The sequence below is a fragment of the Cnephaeus nilssonii genome (genome assembly GCF_951640355.1).
Source record: "Cnephaeus nilssonii genome assembly, chromosome: 10".
Lineage (NCBI taxonomy): Eukaryota > Metazoa > Chordata > Mammalia > Chiroptera > Vespertilionidae > Cnephaeus > Cnephaeus nilssonii.
The window spans coordinates 9,772,271-9,791,336 of record NC_137081.1 but is presented as its reverse complement, the minus strand read 5'-3'; the positions used below and the strand labels follow the sequence as shown (position 1 = coordinate 9,791,336).

Sequence of the window (19,066 nt, the reverse complement as noted above, 5' to 3'; positions counted from 1 at the left end):
AAACCACAAGAAGGGAACATTATTCCAAGAAGTCTTGATTTTCTTTCTTCCCCAGGCCTGAGCCTCGGTCGCTCTTCCAGCCCGTGGCTGCCTTCTGCACCCTCTCCACACCCAGCACCTCCCCACTCCTCACTGCACAACAGCGGGCCTGCTTCCACATAGTTGTAGTTTGTTATGTAAAGTGAACAGTGTCTTCTAAAAATCCCAGCCAACAAAGCGAAAATTGCCCTTTTTAACGACAACCCTTCTTTGAGAAAAGGGTTCCCAAACTTGATTTACTCAGTTGCGGGATGGGGGGTAAGCAGCCGGAGAAAACCAGACAACGGCCTGAATCTTCACCCGCGCGCACGCCGGGAACGGGGCGGAGACGGCCGCCCGCAGCCCCCGCCTCCCGCGGGTCCGGAGGCCGCGGCGTCGCGGGGACCAGGCTCGGGCCGCGGCGGTTGCGCCGAGGGAGCCCCGCCGGGAGCGCCATGAGGGCCGAGTCGGGGCTGCCGCCCGAGGGCCGCCCGGTGAGCGGCGAGGGGCGCCGGCCTCGCCAGCGGCCGGGAGGGGGTGTCCTGCGGCTGCGGGTCGGGAGGGGCGCCCGCGGGATGGGACGGAGCGGGGCGGGCGGGGCGGGAAGTCCTTTCCCAGCCGGGACCGGGACCGAACCCGAGCCGGCGGGAGGTTTCCGGGCCCAGCGAGCGTGTTGCCTTGACGACGCCTCACTTCCCGGTCGGCCCGGCCCGGCCCGGCCCGCGGTGGGAATGCCGGCTCCTCCGGAGGGCGGGTGGCCGCCGGGGAAGAGACCGGGTTTTGCCCGTGGAGGCGGTTCATCATGGGCATCTCCCCCGTTTCTCCAACAAACAAATCACTGGGACCCCTGGGGGGACCGTGATGGCACCCCACGCCCGCTGGCGTCTCCCCCGGGGCAGGTCAGCCACCCCTCGACGCCCCCTCCAGCGGGGGTGCCGGCGCGGCCAGGCCGAGTCCCGGCGTCTCCCCCACTCGCTGCCGCCGCGGGGAGGGGGCTGCGGGCTGGGACGCACTGCGCCTGCGCGCGGCCGCCCGGAGCCGGGAGAGGGGTGGGGGTGGGGGATGGGGGGCCGCGGGGAGCTGGCGGCCGCGGGGACTTCAGGAAGAATGGGGACGAAGCCGGTGGTCAGCCAGCCTCCGTTACCCGTGAGTTACTGGGTTTTTGCATGCAGTTGAACCGTCCTGCCTTTGAGAGGCTTGCACGTTGGGGTTTCGGATGGGCGACATGTCATTTTTGCGGGACTTTCGAAGCGGGGAGTTGTGTGAACTGGCCTTTGGATGGCACGCTCCGCGCAGCATCCTTAGGACAAAAGCGCTTTCCCGCGGCTGTGGTGCCTTCCCCTGGGAATGCGGCGCCCTGGGCGGTGGGAAGACAGCCCGCCTTGCCTCCATCTGGTAGCATTTACAGCAACACACAGTTTAAAGGAGCGGGTTGCTCAAAGGGGCGGCTGCGGAATAAGCTGCACAGCCTGAATGTTAACCCCTTTGAAGCGATGTTCTCTGCAAGCGGCGCGGGATACTTGGCCCATGGAACTGCTGCAGGAATTTCTGTTAGTATTTTATTTTGAAAGATCCCAGCGTGCTTCTTAACTATAACCTCTCTGAACTACAAATACAGCTCTTCTTACTCATGGAAAGCAGCATTTCTAAGGGTTCCCCTCCATTCTTTCTGTCCCAAAATGCATCCTTCATCCTGTCTTCAGAGGGATCTTTTGAAAAAGTGTGTGACTATGTGGCCTGAAACCTCCATCGGCTTCCTGTTAATGAATGAAAGCAAAATCTAGCTTCCTTCCCTCCATCTTCAGGACCCTGCCTGATTAGTCTGGCCTCTGCCCACCTCTCCGTGGTCACTGCTGCAGCCTTCCTGGCCTTTGACCTGGGGCCCTCCCAGCCCACCTCCCCCAGGGCTTTTGTGTTTGCTTCCCTTTGTCGAAAACGCAGGCTCCTTTCTCAGTCAGTCTCCGCTCAGGTATCTGAGGGATATCTATCTGAATGTCAAGTTCCGTGAAAGCAGGATCTCCTCTTGTTCATAAATGCATTCTTAGTGCTTAGAACAGGGCCTGGCCGTAGATAAAGAGGTACATAGAAAGGAAGGCATTTTATATGAAATTTAAATATTGCCCATTGGGTTCTCATCAGAACCGCCTGGCTTTCACTGGTGAACAGTCATCAGAAGATTTGAAATGTGGGAAGTAAAGTTGCCCTAGGCTTTTACTGACAAGTAATTTTCTTCTTTTCCCATAGCGTCCTCCACGAGCGCTTCCACCGGTGCCCAGGTAAACGTACAGTGATTTTATGACGGGGTTCTAAGCGTGCAAAATGAACAAAGTGAAAAATTGACCACCGTTGCAAACCCATCATAATTCAGAAAAGGTTTCTTGATATTTTTAAGAAAAGGCTTCTTAACAGTTTAAAGGTGAACAATCCCGAATCATCAGGATAACAGTTACAATTAAGTGTTCTGTTTCAAAGCCTGACTGTGAACCTGGGAGGATAATGGATCTATTCTGAATGTTTTAGGGTCTTGTTTAGTAGAATCCTGGCCGCCTTTTGTTTGCTAGAATAGTTTCCTCAGAGTTTAAGCTGATTTTAATCAGTGACCGAATAAGAGTTCTTAATCTGTTTAATCCACTTTATAAATAGATAGAAGGGAGTATGTATATGTAGATTCAGAAAATGTTGGGGTTATTTTATTAGCAGGTTTACTGGCTTGTTATTTGTAAATAAGCTAGTTTGTAAATGAGCAAACTTTGTGTGAAAACTAATTTTATTTTAAATTTGTAATTAAGTCGGTTTTCAGGTTGAGAGTGTTATAGATTTCTAATTAATAGACTTTCTTTTTTTGTCTTTGTCCTGATTAAATTTGGTCGGTGTCATGTAAAGTGCTATTCAAGGTGAGTTCACTGTTAGTGTAAAATTTTCTAAATATGGTATTAAATATTCAGAAGTTTAATTTATTAATGTTTCTCTTAAAATGGAATCTGGGTGGTATAATTTATAATAATACAATATCTTTATCATAATAATCTATGGCTGCCATTTTTAAATGATGGTTGATAAATAACACTAGTAATATGGTTGATATTTGACCTTACAAATATAAAAGCATTCATTCCTGTATGGAGTCACCCGGATCAAAACTCCTGGCTAGTTATCGTTCTGTATTAGGGACTGCATCTTACTGTGCCTCATTTAGTCAGGATGGACTGGGTTATGCTGCACAACCCCAAAATCTCAGTGACTTAGTATCAGATAAGGTTATATCTGGTTAATGCAAGGTCTGTTGTGGCAACGAATCAGGGCATTTGCCTCTTCACTAACGAGGCAGTGATTCAGTCCACTTCCGTCCTGTGGCTTTGCCATCTCACCATGAGGTCTCCTCAGGTGTCAAGGGAGGAGAGAGCTGGAGGGCTTCTCACTGGCTCTTTCCGTGTTCTGGCCTCCAGATGACACAGATCACTTCTCTCATAGCCTATGGACCAGAACCAATCGTAGGCCCAAGTTGGGGATCACATGACTATGCGGTGAGCACACTTTCTGTGTCACTGTTTCTGCCATTACTGACTAGCAGTGAGCTCTTAGTACCGCACCGTGGGCTCTCTTTGACTTTGTCAACTTCTTACCTTCTTTCCCTTCACGTGTAGGTGTTGGCTGGACCCAAAGAAGAGAGGGAAAGGTCTTCCCTATTAAACGTTCCCTTTTGAAAACACTGTCCCCTGCCTAGAATTTTCGGCAGCCTTTCCTGTCCTTTTTGTTTTATAGATGATGTTCCACTTAGTCATCCCAAGAAAAAGAAGCCGAGAACAAAAGCCGTGCTAGGTAAGACGTTGCTCTCTGTGGTGTGGAACCACAGGTTTTTCCAGGCCCTCAGACATGAGGAACATCAGACCAGGGGGAGACAAGGTCCCAGCAGTGCCAAGTCACTGCTGTGTGGAGGGAGGACAGAACCACGGTCACCCTGAAGCAGTGGGACTCCTGGTGGCAGCGAGGGACAGGCAGTGCGCAGCCCGAAGGGTGCCCAGAAGGATTCATAAAATAAAGGGTTGTGCCACCAACACTCTTCCTTCCACTACATTCCTGGACTCTTGGGGGTCTTTTATCCCCATGACAACATGAGTTATCTTAAGCTGTAATTGGTTCCAGACTCTTGAACAGGTTACTGGATTTAGAGACACAGGGTTCTTGGATCTCTCATTTTAAATATATTTTTAAAAATATATATTTATTGATTTCAGAGAGGAAGGGAGAGGGGGAGAGAGATAGAAACATAAATGATGAGAGAGAATCATTGATTGGCTGCCTCCTGCACACCCCCAACTGGGGATTGAGCCCATAACCCGGGCATGTGCCCTCGACTGGAATCAAACCCGGGACCTTTCAGTCCACAGGCCGATGCTGTATCCACTGAGCCAAAGCAGCTAGGGCTTGGATCTCTCATTTTAGCCCAAGAATATCTATGTTAGAGCATGAGTCTGAAGGCAGGCATTAAAGCCCCGATAATGAGCAAGTTCTAGGAACCCCTTTTTTCGTTAATCCTGGATGCTCCGCCAGTAACTCAGCCTCGCACATCCAGAATTCATCACCTTCAACAATAAATCAGTTTTTGCTTCTCACAGATTTCTGTTACTGGAACCCCCACTCTCCCAGGCAGTCACTCAGGCTGGAAGCCTCAGTGGCCCTGCTAACTGGTCCCTTCACCCCAGTTGCTTGCTTCTGTGACATCGCTGTGTCCCTTTTCCCTTTCATTTCCACTGTCACCACTGTAGGCCGCTTAGCCCCTTTCCTCTTCGAGCTATCAGATTAGCCCCCGGCATTGTGCTGCTAGCTTTCTCTCGCTCCAGTCCTGTCCACCCCTGCCGGATGAGCTGCTTCAAGCTCACAGCTGGTCATACCTTTCGCTCGGTCAGCGACTTGTTTTGGCCTAGCATCGATTGTCTAACAGATGGAGGGACAGATGGAGAGAAAGAAAGAAATGGAGATGGACGCAGAGAAAGAGAAAAAGACATGTAGACACAGACAAGGAAAGAAAAGAGGTTCAAAGAGACTTGGATTCACAAAGATGCTGAAATGCCAGGCTCTAAAGATTCACTCACAGTTCAGTACAGACACGTACATCTGGGCTTAGGAAGGTAGCAAGTGGAGGAAGGAGTAAAGGCAGTTGGAGCAGAGGGATGGCTACCAGCGCTTCCTGGTACAAAAGGGAAAACGAAGGTTCGGTGCTCTAGACAAAAGGGGATGCATTGCTAGGCTTTTATTAAAACTGTTCAGTTAGGTTATTTCAGATTTTTCACTTCCACAGTTTTGCAATTCTGAAATGCTGGGTGGCGGGGGAGAAGAGCTACTTCTGGAGGATGGATTGCTAGCACTGACTTTGCTAGACAAAGGACCTGTGTGTGTTAGTAATAGGATAAGATTCTGCTAAATTGCCTTTAAAGAAGCTTTAGTTCTTACATCACCACATTTGCTAAATCCTTGACAACATTGGACAATATCAGTCTTTAAATTTTTTTTTTTTGGTCAATCTAGTGGGAAAAAAGTGCTTATTTTAGTTTTTTATTTATCTGGATACTAGTGAGGTTAAGCATATTTTTATTTGTTTATTAATACATACATATTTGTTCTTTTTGTGAAGAAGATGGACACAGGAATGTAGTCAAGTAAAATTCAAATATGCTGAAATGTGTCAGAATCTGTTCAAAGACTTGCTGACGGGAGAGATTGAAACGAATGGCCCAATAAAAAGATTTATAAATTTTCTGTTAACTCCATTTATCCAAGGTGATGTTATCATGTGTTAATTTACTAGTGAAGTACTAAACTATATAGAAGCCGGAAATTCTTAAGGCATAAGACAAATGAGAGAGTTCTCTGGGCAACAGCTTCCATTGTGTTTTTACCTTGTTGTGAAAATGGAAATTCTGAAGCAAATTCTCCTCTCCTTTTTGTTCTTCTTCCTAATAGCCCCCCCCCCTTTTTCTTTTTCATTCTTCTTTGTTCCTTCCTGTATTTCTTTTCTCAACTTAAAATTCGAAGTTACAAGTGAAGAGAAAGGAAATCAAGATTGGTTCTGTAGGAGAAGGAGTTATTACATAGGAAACATTCCAGTTCCCTCTTTTCCCATCTTTTTATGACTCAGTGGTCTCTGTTCAAGTTATCCCATTTTTTTACTCTATTTCTGTAGCAAGTGCTTCTCTGGAAGGTCTTGTTCAGACTGCTCTTCACAGGCCACCTGAGAGCAGCGAGCCACCAACTACAGAACTCACAGAGCATCCAGAAGCTCCTGTTCAAAGAAGGCAGAAGACAAGGGTACCTCTTGGTATGTAAAAGCAACCGGCTAGGTTGTGATTTTGGGTGTATGAGTAAAAACCTGAATGTTCCCATTCCTCTCCCACCCCCCACCCATATCCCTTCATTTTTCTTGCTTGCTTAAATTTTGTATCACTAGAGTTGCTCTAATGGGTTAAGTCAAGAACACTTTAGAGGGTCTTTTGATTCTATGTGTGTAGATTATGAGGGAAGTGGTACAAATTCAGGACTAAAAAAAGTTCAGATTTTGATGTGTAGAAGAATTTAGTATATGATGAAGCAGATATTTAAGAGTAGTTGGGAAAGGATAGATTCTCTATTGACAATAATATAGTAAAGCAACAGCTAACATTTATTGAGTTTTGCTGTGTCTCAGGGACTGTTCACAAGGTAGACAAGACTATATAATTTATTTTGCCTATCGAATTGGCAATGCTTTTAAAAATTTATAAAATACAAAAGTGTTGATGAGAAAAGGGTACACCCATACGCTGCTGATAGGATAAAATGGTATAACCTGTTCAAACGTATAGGAGTAGAAGTAACTACAACAGCTACAGTAATTAAAGGAGGTTAACTGCAATATTATTTATAAGAGCAGAAACTGGTAATATCAAACATTTAACAATGTGATAATACCCAAATAAAACATGTTATCCATTTGATAGAAACCAAGTACTCATTAACAGGATTGTTTTGGTGATATTGTGCTGTGGAAAACCACCAGTAATATATTGTTGAGTCAAAAACAAAGGTTGTAAAATAGGATGTATCAGAGGATCCCATTTTGTAAAATACGTTGTATTAATTTTTAGGACTGTCTTAACAGATTGCCACAAACTGAGTGACTTAAAGCAACAGAAATTTAGTCTCAGACAGATCTGGAGGCTTGAAGCTCAGGAGCGAGGTGTGCGCAGGGCCACGCCCCCTCCGCAGGCTCTAGGAAAGAACCCATCTTTGACTCTTCTAGCTTCTGGTGGCTCTTAGTCCTTGGCTTATGACAGCATAATGTCATTCTGTGCCTGTCTTCACATTCTTCTGTGTGTGTCGCTGTTGGGTTACATCATTTCCCCCATATTTTTGGCATTGCAATGTCAAATATTTTGTTGTGTTTGGAGGTATAAAATTTTTTAAATCAAATGCAAAACAGTGTTGCCCAATTAAAAATTTTAAGTTTCCCTTATATTACAAAAGTCTTGTACATTACTTTTCTTTTTACATTATAGTAATTTAAAAATTTAATCTTTTTTTTTTTTTTTTTCCAGAATTGGAGACTGCTTTCACCCAAAAGACATCTAGTCCATCTTTATTACGGAATGAAAATGGTATCGATGTGGAGCCAGCCGAGGAGCCCGTTATTAAAAAACCTCGAAGGAAGACAAAGTAAGAATTTATTTGTTCTTCTAAATATTCTTCAGGGACACTCTGATGCTTAATTTGGAACTTCCAAATGATAGCTTCTGATGAAGTTTGATAAATACTAGTATATCTCTAGGATAAGTAGTATTACAAATATATTAGTTAAACCAATCTAATGACAAATTTGAAAAGTGTAGACCACTGAGAAAAGTAAAATGTTGTACTTGAATAAAAATTCTTAGGAGCTGTCTCTCTAAAAAAAAGAAACACAAGTAGAAGATTTTATATAAGTGGCAAAAAATTACATATTCAAGATATTAAAAATGAAAGGTAATATTAATAAAATAGGCTATTGTAATTCATTTTCTCATTTTATCAAAATTTAAATTATCATTACTTCAGCAATAAATAATAATGTGTAATTTAGCACAGGATTCAGTGTTAGATAAAATAGAATGACATACTTTAAAGAAGTACCCTGAAGTTATATAACACTATTATTTGTATTTAGACAGGACCATGTAAATAGCAGTCAATCCTATATAATTAAAGGGTAATATACAAATTGACCCTAACGGCAGAATGACCAGAACAACCGCTGGACCAGTCACTATGAGGCGCACTGACCACCTCTTGGTCCCTTTCCCCGGCCGGCAGGCTCCAATCGCCTGATGGCCACCCTCGGCGGGGGCGGTGCTGGTGAGCGGGCAGGAACAGCCAACTTCTTGGTTCTTCCCCGCCCCCCCCCCCCCCCCCCCCCCCAGCCATCAGGCACCATCAGGCACCTGATGGTGAATGGGGAACCGGGGGTGGGTGGTGGCGGGGGCGGGGCCAGCTGCGGGCAGCTGGGGAAGATGGCCCTGATCGCAGGCCAGGCCTAGGGACCGTACTCACGCACAAATTTCGTGCTTGGGCCTTGAGTGTCTATATAAAATGATATAATTTTAAGTCTGGAAAGAACCTTACAATCTAATTCAGCCACTGCATTGTCCAGAGGATAAAACTGAGGCCTACATAGCAGTTAATAACTGATCTGTTTGAGTAAAATCCAAATTTCTCTGCTCAAAGTCCAGGGCTCTTTTCATTCTACTCACAGGTACGTCCTTGTGTGGGTCTGTAAAAATTCAGTAAGCACCCGTTTTCTTCCTTTCTCCCTGACTCCAGGAAGGCCCGGCCAGCAGAACTGCAGTATGCCAATGAGCTCGGCGTGGAAGATGAAGACATAATTACTGACGAGCAAAGGAGTCCAGAACAACAGTCTGTATTCACTGCGCCCACTGGCATTAGCCAGCCTGTAGACAAAGTGTTTGTGGAAAAAAGCCGTAAGTAGTTCCTTGTTTTGGAATATGAGCTCTTTAAGAGTATGTAAGGCTATCCTATGATCTAAGAATTATACTTCTGGACATCTGAATTAAGGCAATAAGCAAAAACATGGTCAAAAATGTATACACCAAGCTAATCACCACACTGTTATTCACAAGAGCAAAAAACTGGAAATAACCGAAATATAAAAGGGCAGGGAAGTGATTTCAGTAAGGTATGCTTTATCTATGCAATAAAATCTGCATCATTAAAAATAGTTTTTAGGGAGAATTTTACATTTCATGGAAAAATTCGAATGAAAAATAAACGTACGTACACAGATAGTTTGATCTCAACTATAGCATGCACAGGACAAAAAACTAGAAGGAAATATACCTAGTTGTTTCTAGGTTATGAGATTTTGGGTGACTTTAAAAATCTCCCCTTAACCTCCACCCATTTCTTTATTCTTTGTTGTACTTCACCAGTTTTTTGCAATTGGTAATGGTATTGGTGGTAGGGCAGGTAATGATATAAATTCTTTAATGAAGAATAAATGAGAGAACATACATGATGGTATTACCATATTACATAAGAAATACTATATTATAACTGTATATTCGTTTGGAAATAGTTCTGATGAACTGGTTACAAGACTGCATTTGTAGTGTTTTAAGAAAAACTTATCAAAAGCAGGGTCATGACCATATGCTCCTCCCATGGATATGCTGCCAATATGCTGCCTAAGAACTCGTCTGGAACATAAAGATTAGCCCTTAAAATTTACAATTTAGGTTTTAAACAATTAAGTTGTTTAAATTGTGGTTGTGTAATATCCTATCTAAGGGATCTTTGCCAGCAAGAAACCTGTGATCTAGAGAGACTGATTTATCCAGGGTCTCACAGTTGGTTAGTACAGAACTGGGACTCCGAGTCTCATGATTTCTAGTCAAGTGCTTTTACTGGTAGACCTGTGGCTATTTAATGCACTTCAGGCTATTGTCAAGCAGTATCACTCCGTTTTTATTCTTGCTTCCCTTAGCACAGAAACTTCCCTAATTGAGTAACTGACTGTAAAAAATACTAGTTTCTGTCCAAAAGGTGTCTTTTCTTAGGGCAAATTAGGTGATAAACCCCTGACTTTTGTTCTCCAAAGTACCTGGCAGCCAGGTTTGGCGAGCAAGACTAAGCTGGAACCTTCCCTGCTGCCTGAAGTCCATTGTGATTGATAGACATGAGAAGGGGCCTCCTCGTCAACAGTAAAGGGGTAAAGCTCTGCTTGCTCACACAGTGTTGCAGGCTGACACCTGAACCGATACTTGCACAGGAATCTTCTTAGAAGTTTATGAAACAATCCATTTCTTTTCTCTCATCACAGAGCATGTGCCATGCTACATACACTGGGGTATTTTCCTAAGAAACGTAAAGGGTTTTCAAATATTGGCGTACCTTTATACTGTTGACATTTAAACGTTAGTACTTCTAAAATCTCTAAATTAGAATATATTAGACGTTGTCATCTTAAAGGTTTCTAGACTTTTTTCTTAGTTGGAAGCTCATTATTGTATTTTATTAAATACTAGAGGCCCGATGCACAAAGATTCGTGCAAGAACCGGCCTTCCTTCCCCTGGCTGCTGGCACCGCCTTCGCTCCGGCCAGAGCCGCCTTCCGCCTCTCACCTTGTTACATCAATTTGCATATTCCCTCCTTCTTGGCTGTGGGCGCTACCATATTTGTCACGGAGTTACAGTCAATTTGCATATTCCATCTTTATTAGATAGGATAGGATAGTCGATTTCCCAAACTGTTACTTCAACATCTATTTTGGTTTGAGAAGGAAGCACCTGGACACACTCCTTCTAAGTGTTCTTCAGGGTGGAATAATTTTTAAAAAGACCGGCAGGTTCTCTCTTGTTGGTGGATAATTGTGTAATGTGTTCTTAGGGCGATTCCAGGCCACCGACCGTTCAGAGTTGATGAAGACCACGGAGAACGTAGACGTGTCGATGGACACGAAGCCCTCCTGGACAACCAGGGACGTCGCCCTTTCCGTGCACCGGGCTTTCAGGTGGCTGCCTTTGTTGGACTTTTCTTAAAACAAATATTCTATAATTTTTTTTTTTAAGTGTCGATTGTTCTTTTTTTTTTAAAGTGTCGATTGTTCAACACTGTTAAGTAAGAAAATGCTTGATTTTACTTTTTATGAAATGTTGAATTTTGTTCTTATATATGAGTAGGTTTTAAAAATACGTTAGCCTTTCACTTTAGTAATTCATGTGCAATAATTAAACCCTTTTCCATTCAGGATGGTGGGTCTGTTTTCTCATGGCTTCTTGGCTGGCTGTGCTGTGTGGAATATTGTTGTGATATATGTTCTAGCAGGAGATCAGCTTTCTAACCTCTCGAACCTTCTGCAACAATACAAGACGTTAGCATATCCATTCCAGAGTCTTCTCTACTTGCTTTTGGCTCTAAGTACAGTTTCAGCTTTTGACAGGTAAGACTGTTGTGACTATAGATCCTTCTAACTTTTCTTCAGGGGGAAATGTTGAGTGAAATGTGTCACTGACAGTTTTCACAGTAGAATTGTTTTGACTTTTTTAGGCCAGTCTGTTTTTGTTATTTGTGGGAGGGAGTTGGAGGTGGGAATACTGTGGCGGGGAAGGGGCGGGTGGGGAGAAACAACACCCAAAAGTCTTAACTCATTTCAGCATCACTCTAAGTCTAAAACTTCTTTCAAATATAATCAGTTCAAAAAAGTCCCAAATATAATCTTCCAAATACTTTTAATCAGATATAGAAGAGAGTCTGGATATTTTATCAGTTTACTGGGGTTACTATAGCAAAGTACAGCAAGCTGGGTGGCTTAAAAGAACAGGAATTGATTCTCTCACAGTTCTGGAAGCTAGGAGTCTGAACTCAAGGTGTCAGCAAGGTTGGCTCATTTTGGAGGGCTCCATGAGAGCCTGTTCCATGCCTCTCCTAGCTTCCGGTGTTGTGGCCATCCTGGGACTCCGTGGCTTGTGGACTCAGCACTGCAGTCTCTGCCTCTGTTGTCACATGGCAGTCTTTCTGGGAGTCTCTGTGCCTGTGTCTCTTCTTTTAAGGTCACCAGTCACATTGGATTACGATCCATTCTAATGGCCTCATCTTAACTTGATCATGGCTGCAAAGACCCTCTTTCCAAATAAGCTGTGGCTACTTAAGGCTTAATAAGAGACAATAAATGTGGCAGCATTGGAACAGAGAGGGAAAAACGCTAGTCACGTTTTGTAAGAAGGTTATGGTTGCACTGTGACAAGAGACCTTTGTATTTTCTAGGATTGACTTTGCCAAAACATCAGTAGCAATCCGAAATTTTCTTGCCCTGGATCCAACAGCTTTTGCATCTTTCTGTGAGTAAATAGTTTAATTTGATAACTGTGTGATGCTTGAGTGACATTGTAAATTTGAACAAGGAAAAGTTTAATTTTATTTTTTGAAAGATGTTATATTATTGCTACCTATAAGCATTACTTATAGTTGTTCAGTAGAATTTGTAATTAAAAAAACACATGGTAACCATAATTTTGGTAACACTATTTTTCAATAGAAGTTGAGCTTAGTAACTTTTAAGAGTTTAATTTGTTCTTATTAAGTGATATCTAGCTTTTGTATTTCTACTTGACATTAAACAGATTGAGCTGGCATAGCATTTCAGTAACAAATGATATTTTTTATCTTTGGATAATTTGGAATACATTTTGTTCTGTTATGAAAATACTAACGAAACTAGTTTTAGGACCTTGAGTCACTTATTTAACTGATTAAAAGATCTCCCAGGTTCTAGTTATTTCTAAAGATGAAATAGCATTGAAAAAGTACCTGTGTTCGTGAAAAATAATCCAGCCTATTGAAATTGATCAAATGAATTTCTTTTATATTGTCATTCCCTAAAGTACAGATTACTTTGACCTTAAAGTAATCTATAAATTAAAAATAAACTTGACTGTTAAAAATACAAATTTCATTTATCTTTTTCCCAGTGTACTTCGCTGCTCTTACACTATCTCTGAGTCAGCAAATGACAAGTGACAGGATCCACCTTTACACACCTTCTTCTGTTAATGGTAGCCTCTGGTAAGGTTCAAAGGGCATTAGCAATTGTTGATGGTAATAACAGCGACAATGGGAGTAATGGCACTATTCTAATCCTTCCACTCTTTTCCGTGTTTTTATCTATTAATAAAGGCCCTGTTTTTGTCTTCAAAATTGTGGCAAGAAAATGCCTATTAAATTTTTTAATGGATAACTATTGTTATAAACACCTGCATTTTCAATGAAATGTCCTCTTTTTACAATCTGTTTTAAATCTCTTAAGTTATGGTTTTAAAATACGTCATTACATGATGAACTGGAAGAGCCTGGCACCCTCACCCCCAATCTGGAGCCTAATACGTCAGAATAGTGATGGGAGGGAGAGCGGGGATCGAGTCGGAAAACCAAGCAATGGGGAGATAGAGCAGACTAGGGCGCACCACCCTCCTCGGGCCAGTGGCCAACCCTGGAGCTAACAGGACAACAGAGATTTTAGTTCACAAAACTTAGAGTGGGGGGTCTTTCTTGAGAGAGTGGCTAGAGGCATGAGGTAAAGCGAGAAAGGAAAGATATCTCATGAAGAGTAAGTAGCACCACAGTAGCTGGAAGGGAAACTTAGAAAAAATGTTGGCAACACTGAATTTCCATCTCTATCACTGTACAAAGCAGGTGTGTTTAGAAGTCAATAACCTTTGTACCTTTGTTTTCATGATACATATTTATGAGATCTATATATATGGTTGTATTTTATAGGGTATCACATTTTATTTCACTCTTTCCTTGCTATTCCTGTAGATGAGGAATAAAATAGATGTATTTAGATATATGACCAAAAATGAAGACATCCATAATGAGTATTTCTGTATCTTTAGGGCGGCAGGAAATGAGAAACAGGTTCTCCAGCCGTGGATCCTGGTGAATCTGGTGGTGGCCATTCTGGTTGGACTGTCCTGGCTTCTCCTGTCTTATAGGCCTGGCATGGATCTGAGTGAAGGTATTAAAGAACAAATAGTACAAGCATATCATGGAATCTTCTATAATGATTTTAGAAATCTTTTTTGGCTATAGCTTATGATAACTGTGATAACAAAGATATTTAAAGTAACATAACATAAGAAAAGTGAAATAAAGTGGTGGAACAATACTAAGAGAAGCAGAGAGGAGCGTCTAGGGAGCTGGGGTCTGGAAGTGCTGAATGAGGCCCTCTGTGCCCTGGTGCACATTTAGGAGGTTTTTGGGGTTTTTAACCCTTCAAGTGTTTTATAGAAAGTCTCTGCTCTTCATTTCTCCTACTCTCCTTACAATCAAAGTATCTATTTTATTTTTATTACAGTTTTATTAATATTATTTTATTAATATTACTTCAGTATTATTTTGTATTAGTTGCAGGCATACAGCACAGTGGTCAGACAGTCATACACTGTACAAGGTCAAAATATCTCTTAAATAGGAAATAAATCACGCTTCATCTATGCAGCCTCTGTCAGATGCAAATTAAAGTGAATTATTCTTACCTCTTCCTCTACGTTGAACAAATTCTTAACCTTTCATTGTCTAATAAAGTGTTGAGTAACCTGACCTTTAGTGTGCCCCGTGGGAAGCGAGATTTACTCGTCTCTAGTTCTCAGACCCTTTGGGACCCCTGGAGGAGAGGAGGCATATTGGCAAACTGCTGGTCCTTCAGCACTCACTTAGGTGTTTGTAGTGTAAGGTGTATTTCATTGGCAGACGTTCCACAATTTCACCCTTGAACCTCTGTGATATTTTCTGGACTTTGGTTATTATTACGTTCTTGATTGTTGAACATCCTGAGCATTTAGCTGCAATTTGATCAACTAATTACAAACTGTCTCAGAAGTGTTAGAATTGAGAACCTTCCCAACATTTCCATTTGTAAAAACTAAGACAAAAAAAATGTAATCTTGTGTATTTTCATTGATGAATGTGCCTTTTTGTATCGTCATTCTTATGTGGCTTCAGTAAATATCCTGTTGCTTTATTTCTTTTGATATATGTAAAGTATTTTTTAAAAATCTTCTAAGGCAGTGGTCGGCAAACTCATTAGTTAACAGAGCCACATATCAACAGTACAACGATTGAAATTTCTTTTGAGAGCCAGTTTTTTTAAACTTAAACTATATAGGTAGGTACATTGTTATTAACTTAATTAGGGTACTCCTAAGCTGGCCTTTGCTAAACACTCAAGGGGCCAAAGAGCCTCATGTGGCTCGCGAGCCACAGTTTGCCGACCACTGTTCTAAGGGTTTATATATTTTGCTATTTTCTTTCACTCAGTATAGTTTTTAAATCAGTAGATGGGTGGATAAAAACAGCTATGGTACATTTACACAATGGAACACTAATTAGCCATAAAAAGGAAGAAAAATTTACCCTATAAAACACATGGACCTGGAGAGCATTATGCTAAGGGAAATAACCCAGTCAGAGAAAGACAAGTACCATATGATTTCACTCATTTGTGGAATTTAATGAACAGACTGACTTAATAAGCAAAATCAAGACAGACTCATAGATAGAGAGCAGGCAGACAGCTCTGGTGCGGGTGGGGGTTGGGGAGTGGTGGTGGAGGGATTGAGCAAAAAAGAAAAAAGAGAAAAAACTCAGGGGCACAGGTGGTAGAAGGGAAGAAGTGGAAGAGGATATGGGGGGAGGGGGTAAATGGTGATGGAAAAAACCTCACTCATTTTTACTAGATGTTATAATTCAAATAAAGTAATCTGAAGAAAAAAAAGATTTTTTTTCATATAATACTTATATCAGAAGACTGTATTCGGTTCCTAAGGTTTTCTTTTTTAAATATTTCTTGTTATTTTAATAAACTACACATACTTAGCATATACTAAGCATTACTTAGTATATGCTAAGTAATAGTTTAAGTGTAGAAATGTCAACTAATATCTTTCTACACTGTAGTTGGGATTGAAGTTACATCTAGCAAGCTTGTGCAGTATTCAGACTAAATAACAAAGTGTGTGTTACTAAATATTTTCAGAATCCTGCTCTCTCTTAGGGCCATGTGAATTATATAATATTTTTTCCATGTGGATAAAAAAAATCACTGTAAAGTAGGGATGCTAACACCTCACTTACAGGGTCACTATGGTAACTAAATGGGATAGCACATTTAAGATATCCCGGCAAGCACCTCGTATTACTTCCAGGTCCTTTCTCTACATCTGTCCCCTGCATTTTAGGTTATCATGATCACTTACAGAATTAGACATTTCAGCTGTTTAATGATCCTGGATTCCCCAGGTGACTTACATTTCCTGGTGAGCTTTATTATATTATCTCCATTATAGAGGTTTTATTTTTCAGGGGCTAGCAATATATTTAAAACTTGGAAATTTTTACCCTTTGGAAATTTTTAAATGCAAAACTTGTACCCTTGTCATTAGCTCACCTTTTAAATCAGATTTCACTATCAAGAATTCTTACTTGTACTTGAGGGCTTTCTATTGTTTATATTTATGTCAATACGTGAAAGGACTGTTTATAACTAAACTGAAACACTTGTTGAGGTCCTGGGAAACCATTTTGAGTATGTTCTGTTCACTTTCTCTCCCAGAGTTGATGTTCTCCTCTGAGGTGGAAGAATATCCTGATAAAGGAATCAACGCCTCTTCCTAAAGCCTGCTCACCTTCAGAGGAATACCGGCCCAGTGCTTAGAATTCTTCCCGTCCTTGTTTTTAAACGTATTTTTATAAGATATGCACAGGTGTATTTGGAATTGATTTTTTTGATTATGTAATACTGAAAAAATTCTCAAGATTATGGAAATTGTTAAAATTGTACCTGCAGTTTATACCCAAACATCATTATCTTAATGACAAAGGAGGTAATAAGCTAGAAACAAGTAGGTGAAAGTGCTTATTTCCTGTTCTGTCAAATTAGTGGCATTTGTAATCATTATCTTAAAGAGCACGAGTAACTTTACTGTTACAAAAGCTATATCAGGTTTAAACATAAATTTAGGGAATGGGAAAGAAGGGAAATAAAGGCCTTCATTATTTATTTTTGATATCTTCTTACTGAGTTCATTGAAATATGAAATTTGTCTTTTTTTAAAGTGACTTAGTGACTGTATCATGTAATAAGTATAATGTAATGTAATTTAGCTTGAAAGATGCTTTACTTCATGGCTAATAAAAAGAAAATATATCTTTTTTGTTTGAAAAGTTTTATAACTGAAAAAGTTTATTTCTTTTTAAAACCGTTATCAGTGGTTCCCAGAGCTGGTTGCACATCAGAATCATTTAGGAAGCTTTAAAAAATAATGCAGCAAAAAAAAAAAAAAAAAAAGATGTAGCAAAAGAGAAGCAGAGCAGGCCAGGCGCTCCGGGAAATAAAGCAGAGGCCAGTGAGCTTGCTGAGCCAACTCTCAATTGACTTCTGCAGAACCCTTTCCGCTGCCTCTGTTTTTGCGTGACGAGAAGAATGAGTAGAAATTCACTGAATCTATTCTCGAGGGATCCTTGGCTCTCGAAATCCCACTCCTGAGGTGGCCTGCACTGGAACAGGTCTCTTCAGAGCTGTGTCCAGTGGGGCCTCAACTGGTGTGAAACCCTGGAGCTCAAGGCAGAAATAAGGCTCCGTGGGGCAAGGTGTCTCAAAGCCTCTGGGGCACAGCAAGAAAGCGAGTGGGCCAGCCCTCCTTAGCAAACAGCTGAATGCTGTAGAACAGAAGAGGACTGACCAATGGATGGTAGAAATGGATGCTCCTGGAATAGGTCTAGATTTGGTGTAGGCATCATAATGGGAGTGGTTTGCTGTGTGTGAGGCTGGAGTTGCTGAAAAGGGATTCCCCCTTTTCACACTGTGTCTCCGGGAAGGGCCGGCGCAGGAGGAGATGGACACTGTGTCTCCGGGAAGGGCCGGCGCAGGAGGAGGTGGACACTGTGTCTCCGGGAAGGACCGGCGCAGGAGGAGGGTGGACACTGTGTCTACGGGAAGGACCGGCGCAGGGAGGAGGTGGACACTGTGTCTCCGGGAAGGACCGGCGCAGGAGGAGGTGGACACTGTGTCTCCGGGAAGGACCGGCGCAGGAGGAGGTGGACACTGTGTCTCCGGGAAGGACCGGCGCAGGAGGAGATGGACACTGTGTCTCCGGGAAGGACCGGCGCAGGAGGAGATGGACACTGTGTCTCCGGGAAGGCCCGGCGCAGGGAGGAGGGTGGACACTGTGTCTCCGGGAAGGACCGGGCAGGGAGGAGGTGGACACTGTGTCTCCGGGAAGGACCGGCGCAGGGAGGAGATGGACCCTGTGTCTCCGGGAAGGACCGGCGTCAGGGAGGAGATGGACACTGTGTCTCCGGGAAGGACCGGCGCAGGAGGAGATGGACACTGTGTCTCCGGGAAGGACCGGCGCAGGAGGAGGTGGACACTGTGTCTCCGGGAAGGACCGGCGCAGGAGGAGGTGGACCCTGTGTCTCCGGGAAGGACCGGGCAGGGAGGAGATGGACACTGTGTCTCCGGGAAGGACCGGCGCAGGAGGAGGTGGACACTGTGTCTCCGGGAAGGACCGGCGCAGGAGGAGGTGGACCCTGTGTCTCCGGGAAGGACCGGCGCAGGAGGAGGTGGACCCTGTGTCTCCGGGAAGGACCGGCGCAGGAGGAGATGGACACTGTGTCTCCGGGAAGGACCGGCGCAGGGAGGAGGGTGGACACTGTGTCTCCGGGAAGGACTGGCGCAGGAGGAGGTGGACACTGTGTCTCCGGGAAGGACCGGCGCAGGAGGAGATGGACACTGTGTCTCCGGGAAGGACCGGCGCAGGAGGAGATGGACACTGTGTCTCCGGGAAGGCCCGGCGCAGGGAGGAGGGTGGACACTGTGTCTCCGGGAAGGACCGGGCAGGGAGGAGGTGGACACTGTGTCTCCGGGAAGGACCGGCGCAGGGAGGAGATGGACCCTGTGTCTCCGGGAAGGACCGGCGTCAGGGAGGAGGTGGACACTGTGTCTCCGGGAAGGACCGGCGCAGGGAG

At 43.2% G+C, this 19,066-nt stretch overlaps 1 protein-coding gene across 3 annotated transcripts; it reads left to right on the top strand.

Moving 5' to 3' along the window:
• The first annotated feature begins 448 nt into the window (after positions 1-448).
• TMEM237 (transmembrane protein 237) lies at positions 449-17,246 on the top strand. 3 transcript variants are annotated; one of them, XM_079781704.1, is made up of 13 exons: positions 449-512; positions 1,418-1,568; positions 2,263-2,294; positions 3,781-3,837; positions 6,200-6,334; positions 7,590-7,707; positions 8,848-9,005; positions 10,931-11,054; positions 11,292-11,483; positions 12,308-12,381; positions 13,012-13,105; positions 13,936-14,057; positions 16,653-17,246. In XM_079781704.1, exons 2-13 carry the CDS (start codon positions 1,492-1,494, stop codon positions 16,712-16,714), a joined length of 1,245 nt encoding a protein of 414 aa, XP_079637830.1. In that variant the 5' UTR covers positions 449-512; positions 1,418-1,491; the 3' UTR covers positions 16,715-17,246. The 3 variants fall into 3 exon arrangements, with proteins under 3 accessions (XP_079637830.1, XP_079637831.1, XP_079637829.1); XM_079781705.1 differs by lacking the exons at positions 449-512; positions 1,418-1,568 and adding an exon at positions 660-917; XM_079781703.1 differs by lacking the exon at positions 449-512 and having other exon boundaries at positions 1,216-1,568.
• The last annotated feature ends 1,820 nt before the right edge of the window (positions 17,247-19,066 follow it).

Excerpts from the sequence above, each read along its gene's own strand:
- TMEM237 (XM_079781704.1), top strand. The coding sequence starts at position 1,492 with ATGTTAACCCCTTTGAAGCGATGTTCTCTGCAAGCGGCGCGGGATACT. Across the intron at positions 6,335-7,589 it reads GAAGACAAGGGTACCTCTTG|AATTGGAGACTGCTTTCACC; the intron begins GTATGTAAAAGC and ends TTTTTTTTCCAG. Across the intron at positions 11,484-12,307 it reads ACAGTTTCAGCTTTTGACAG|GATTGACTTTGCCAAAACAT; the intron begins GTAAGACTGTTG and ends TGTATTTTCTAG.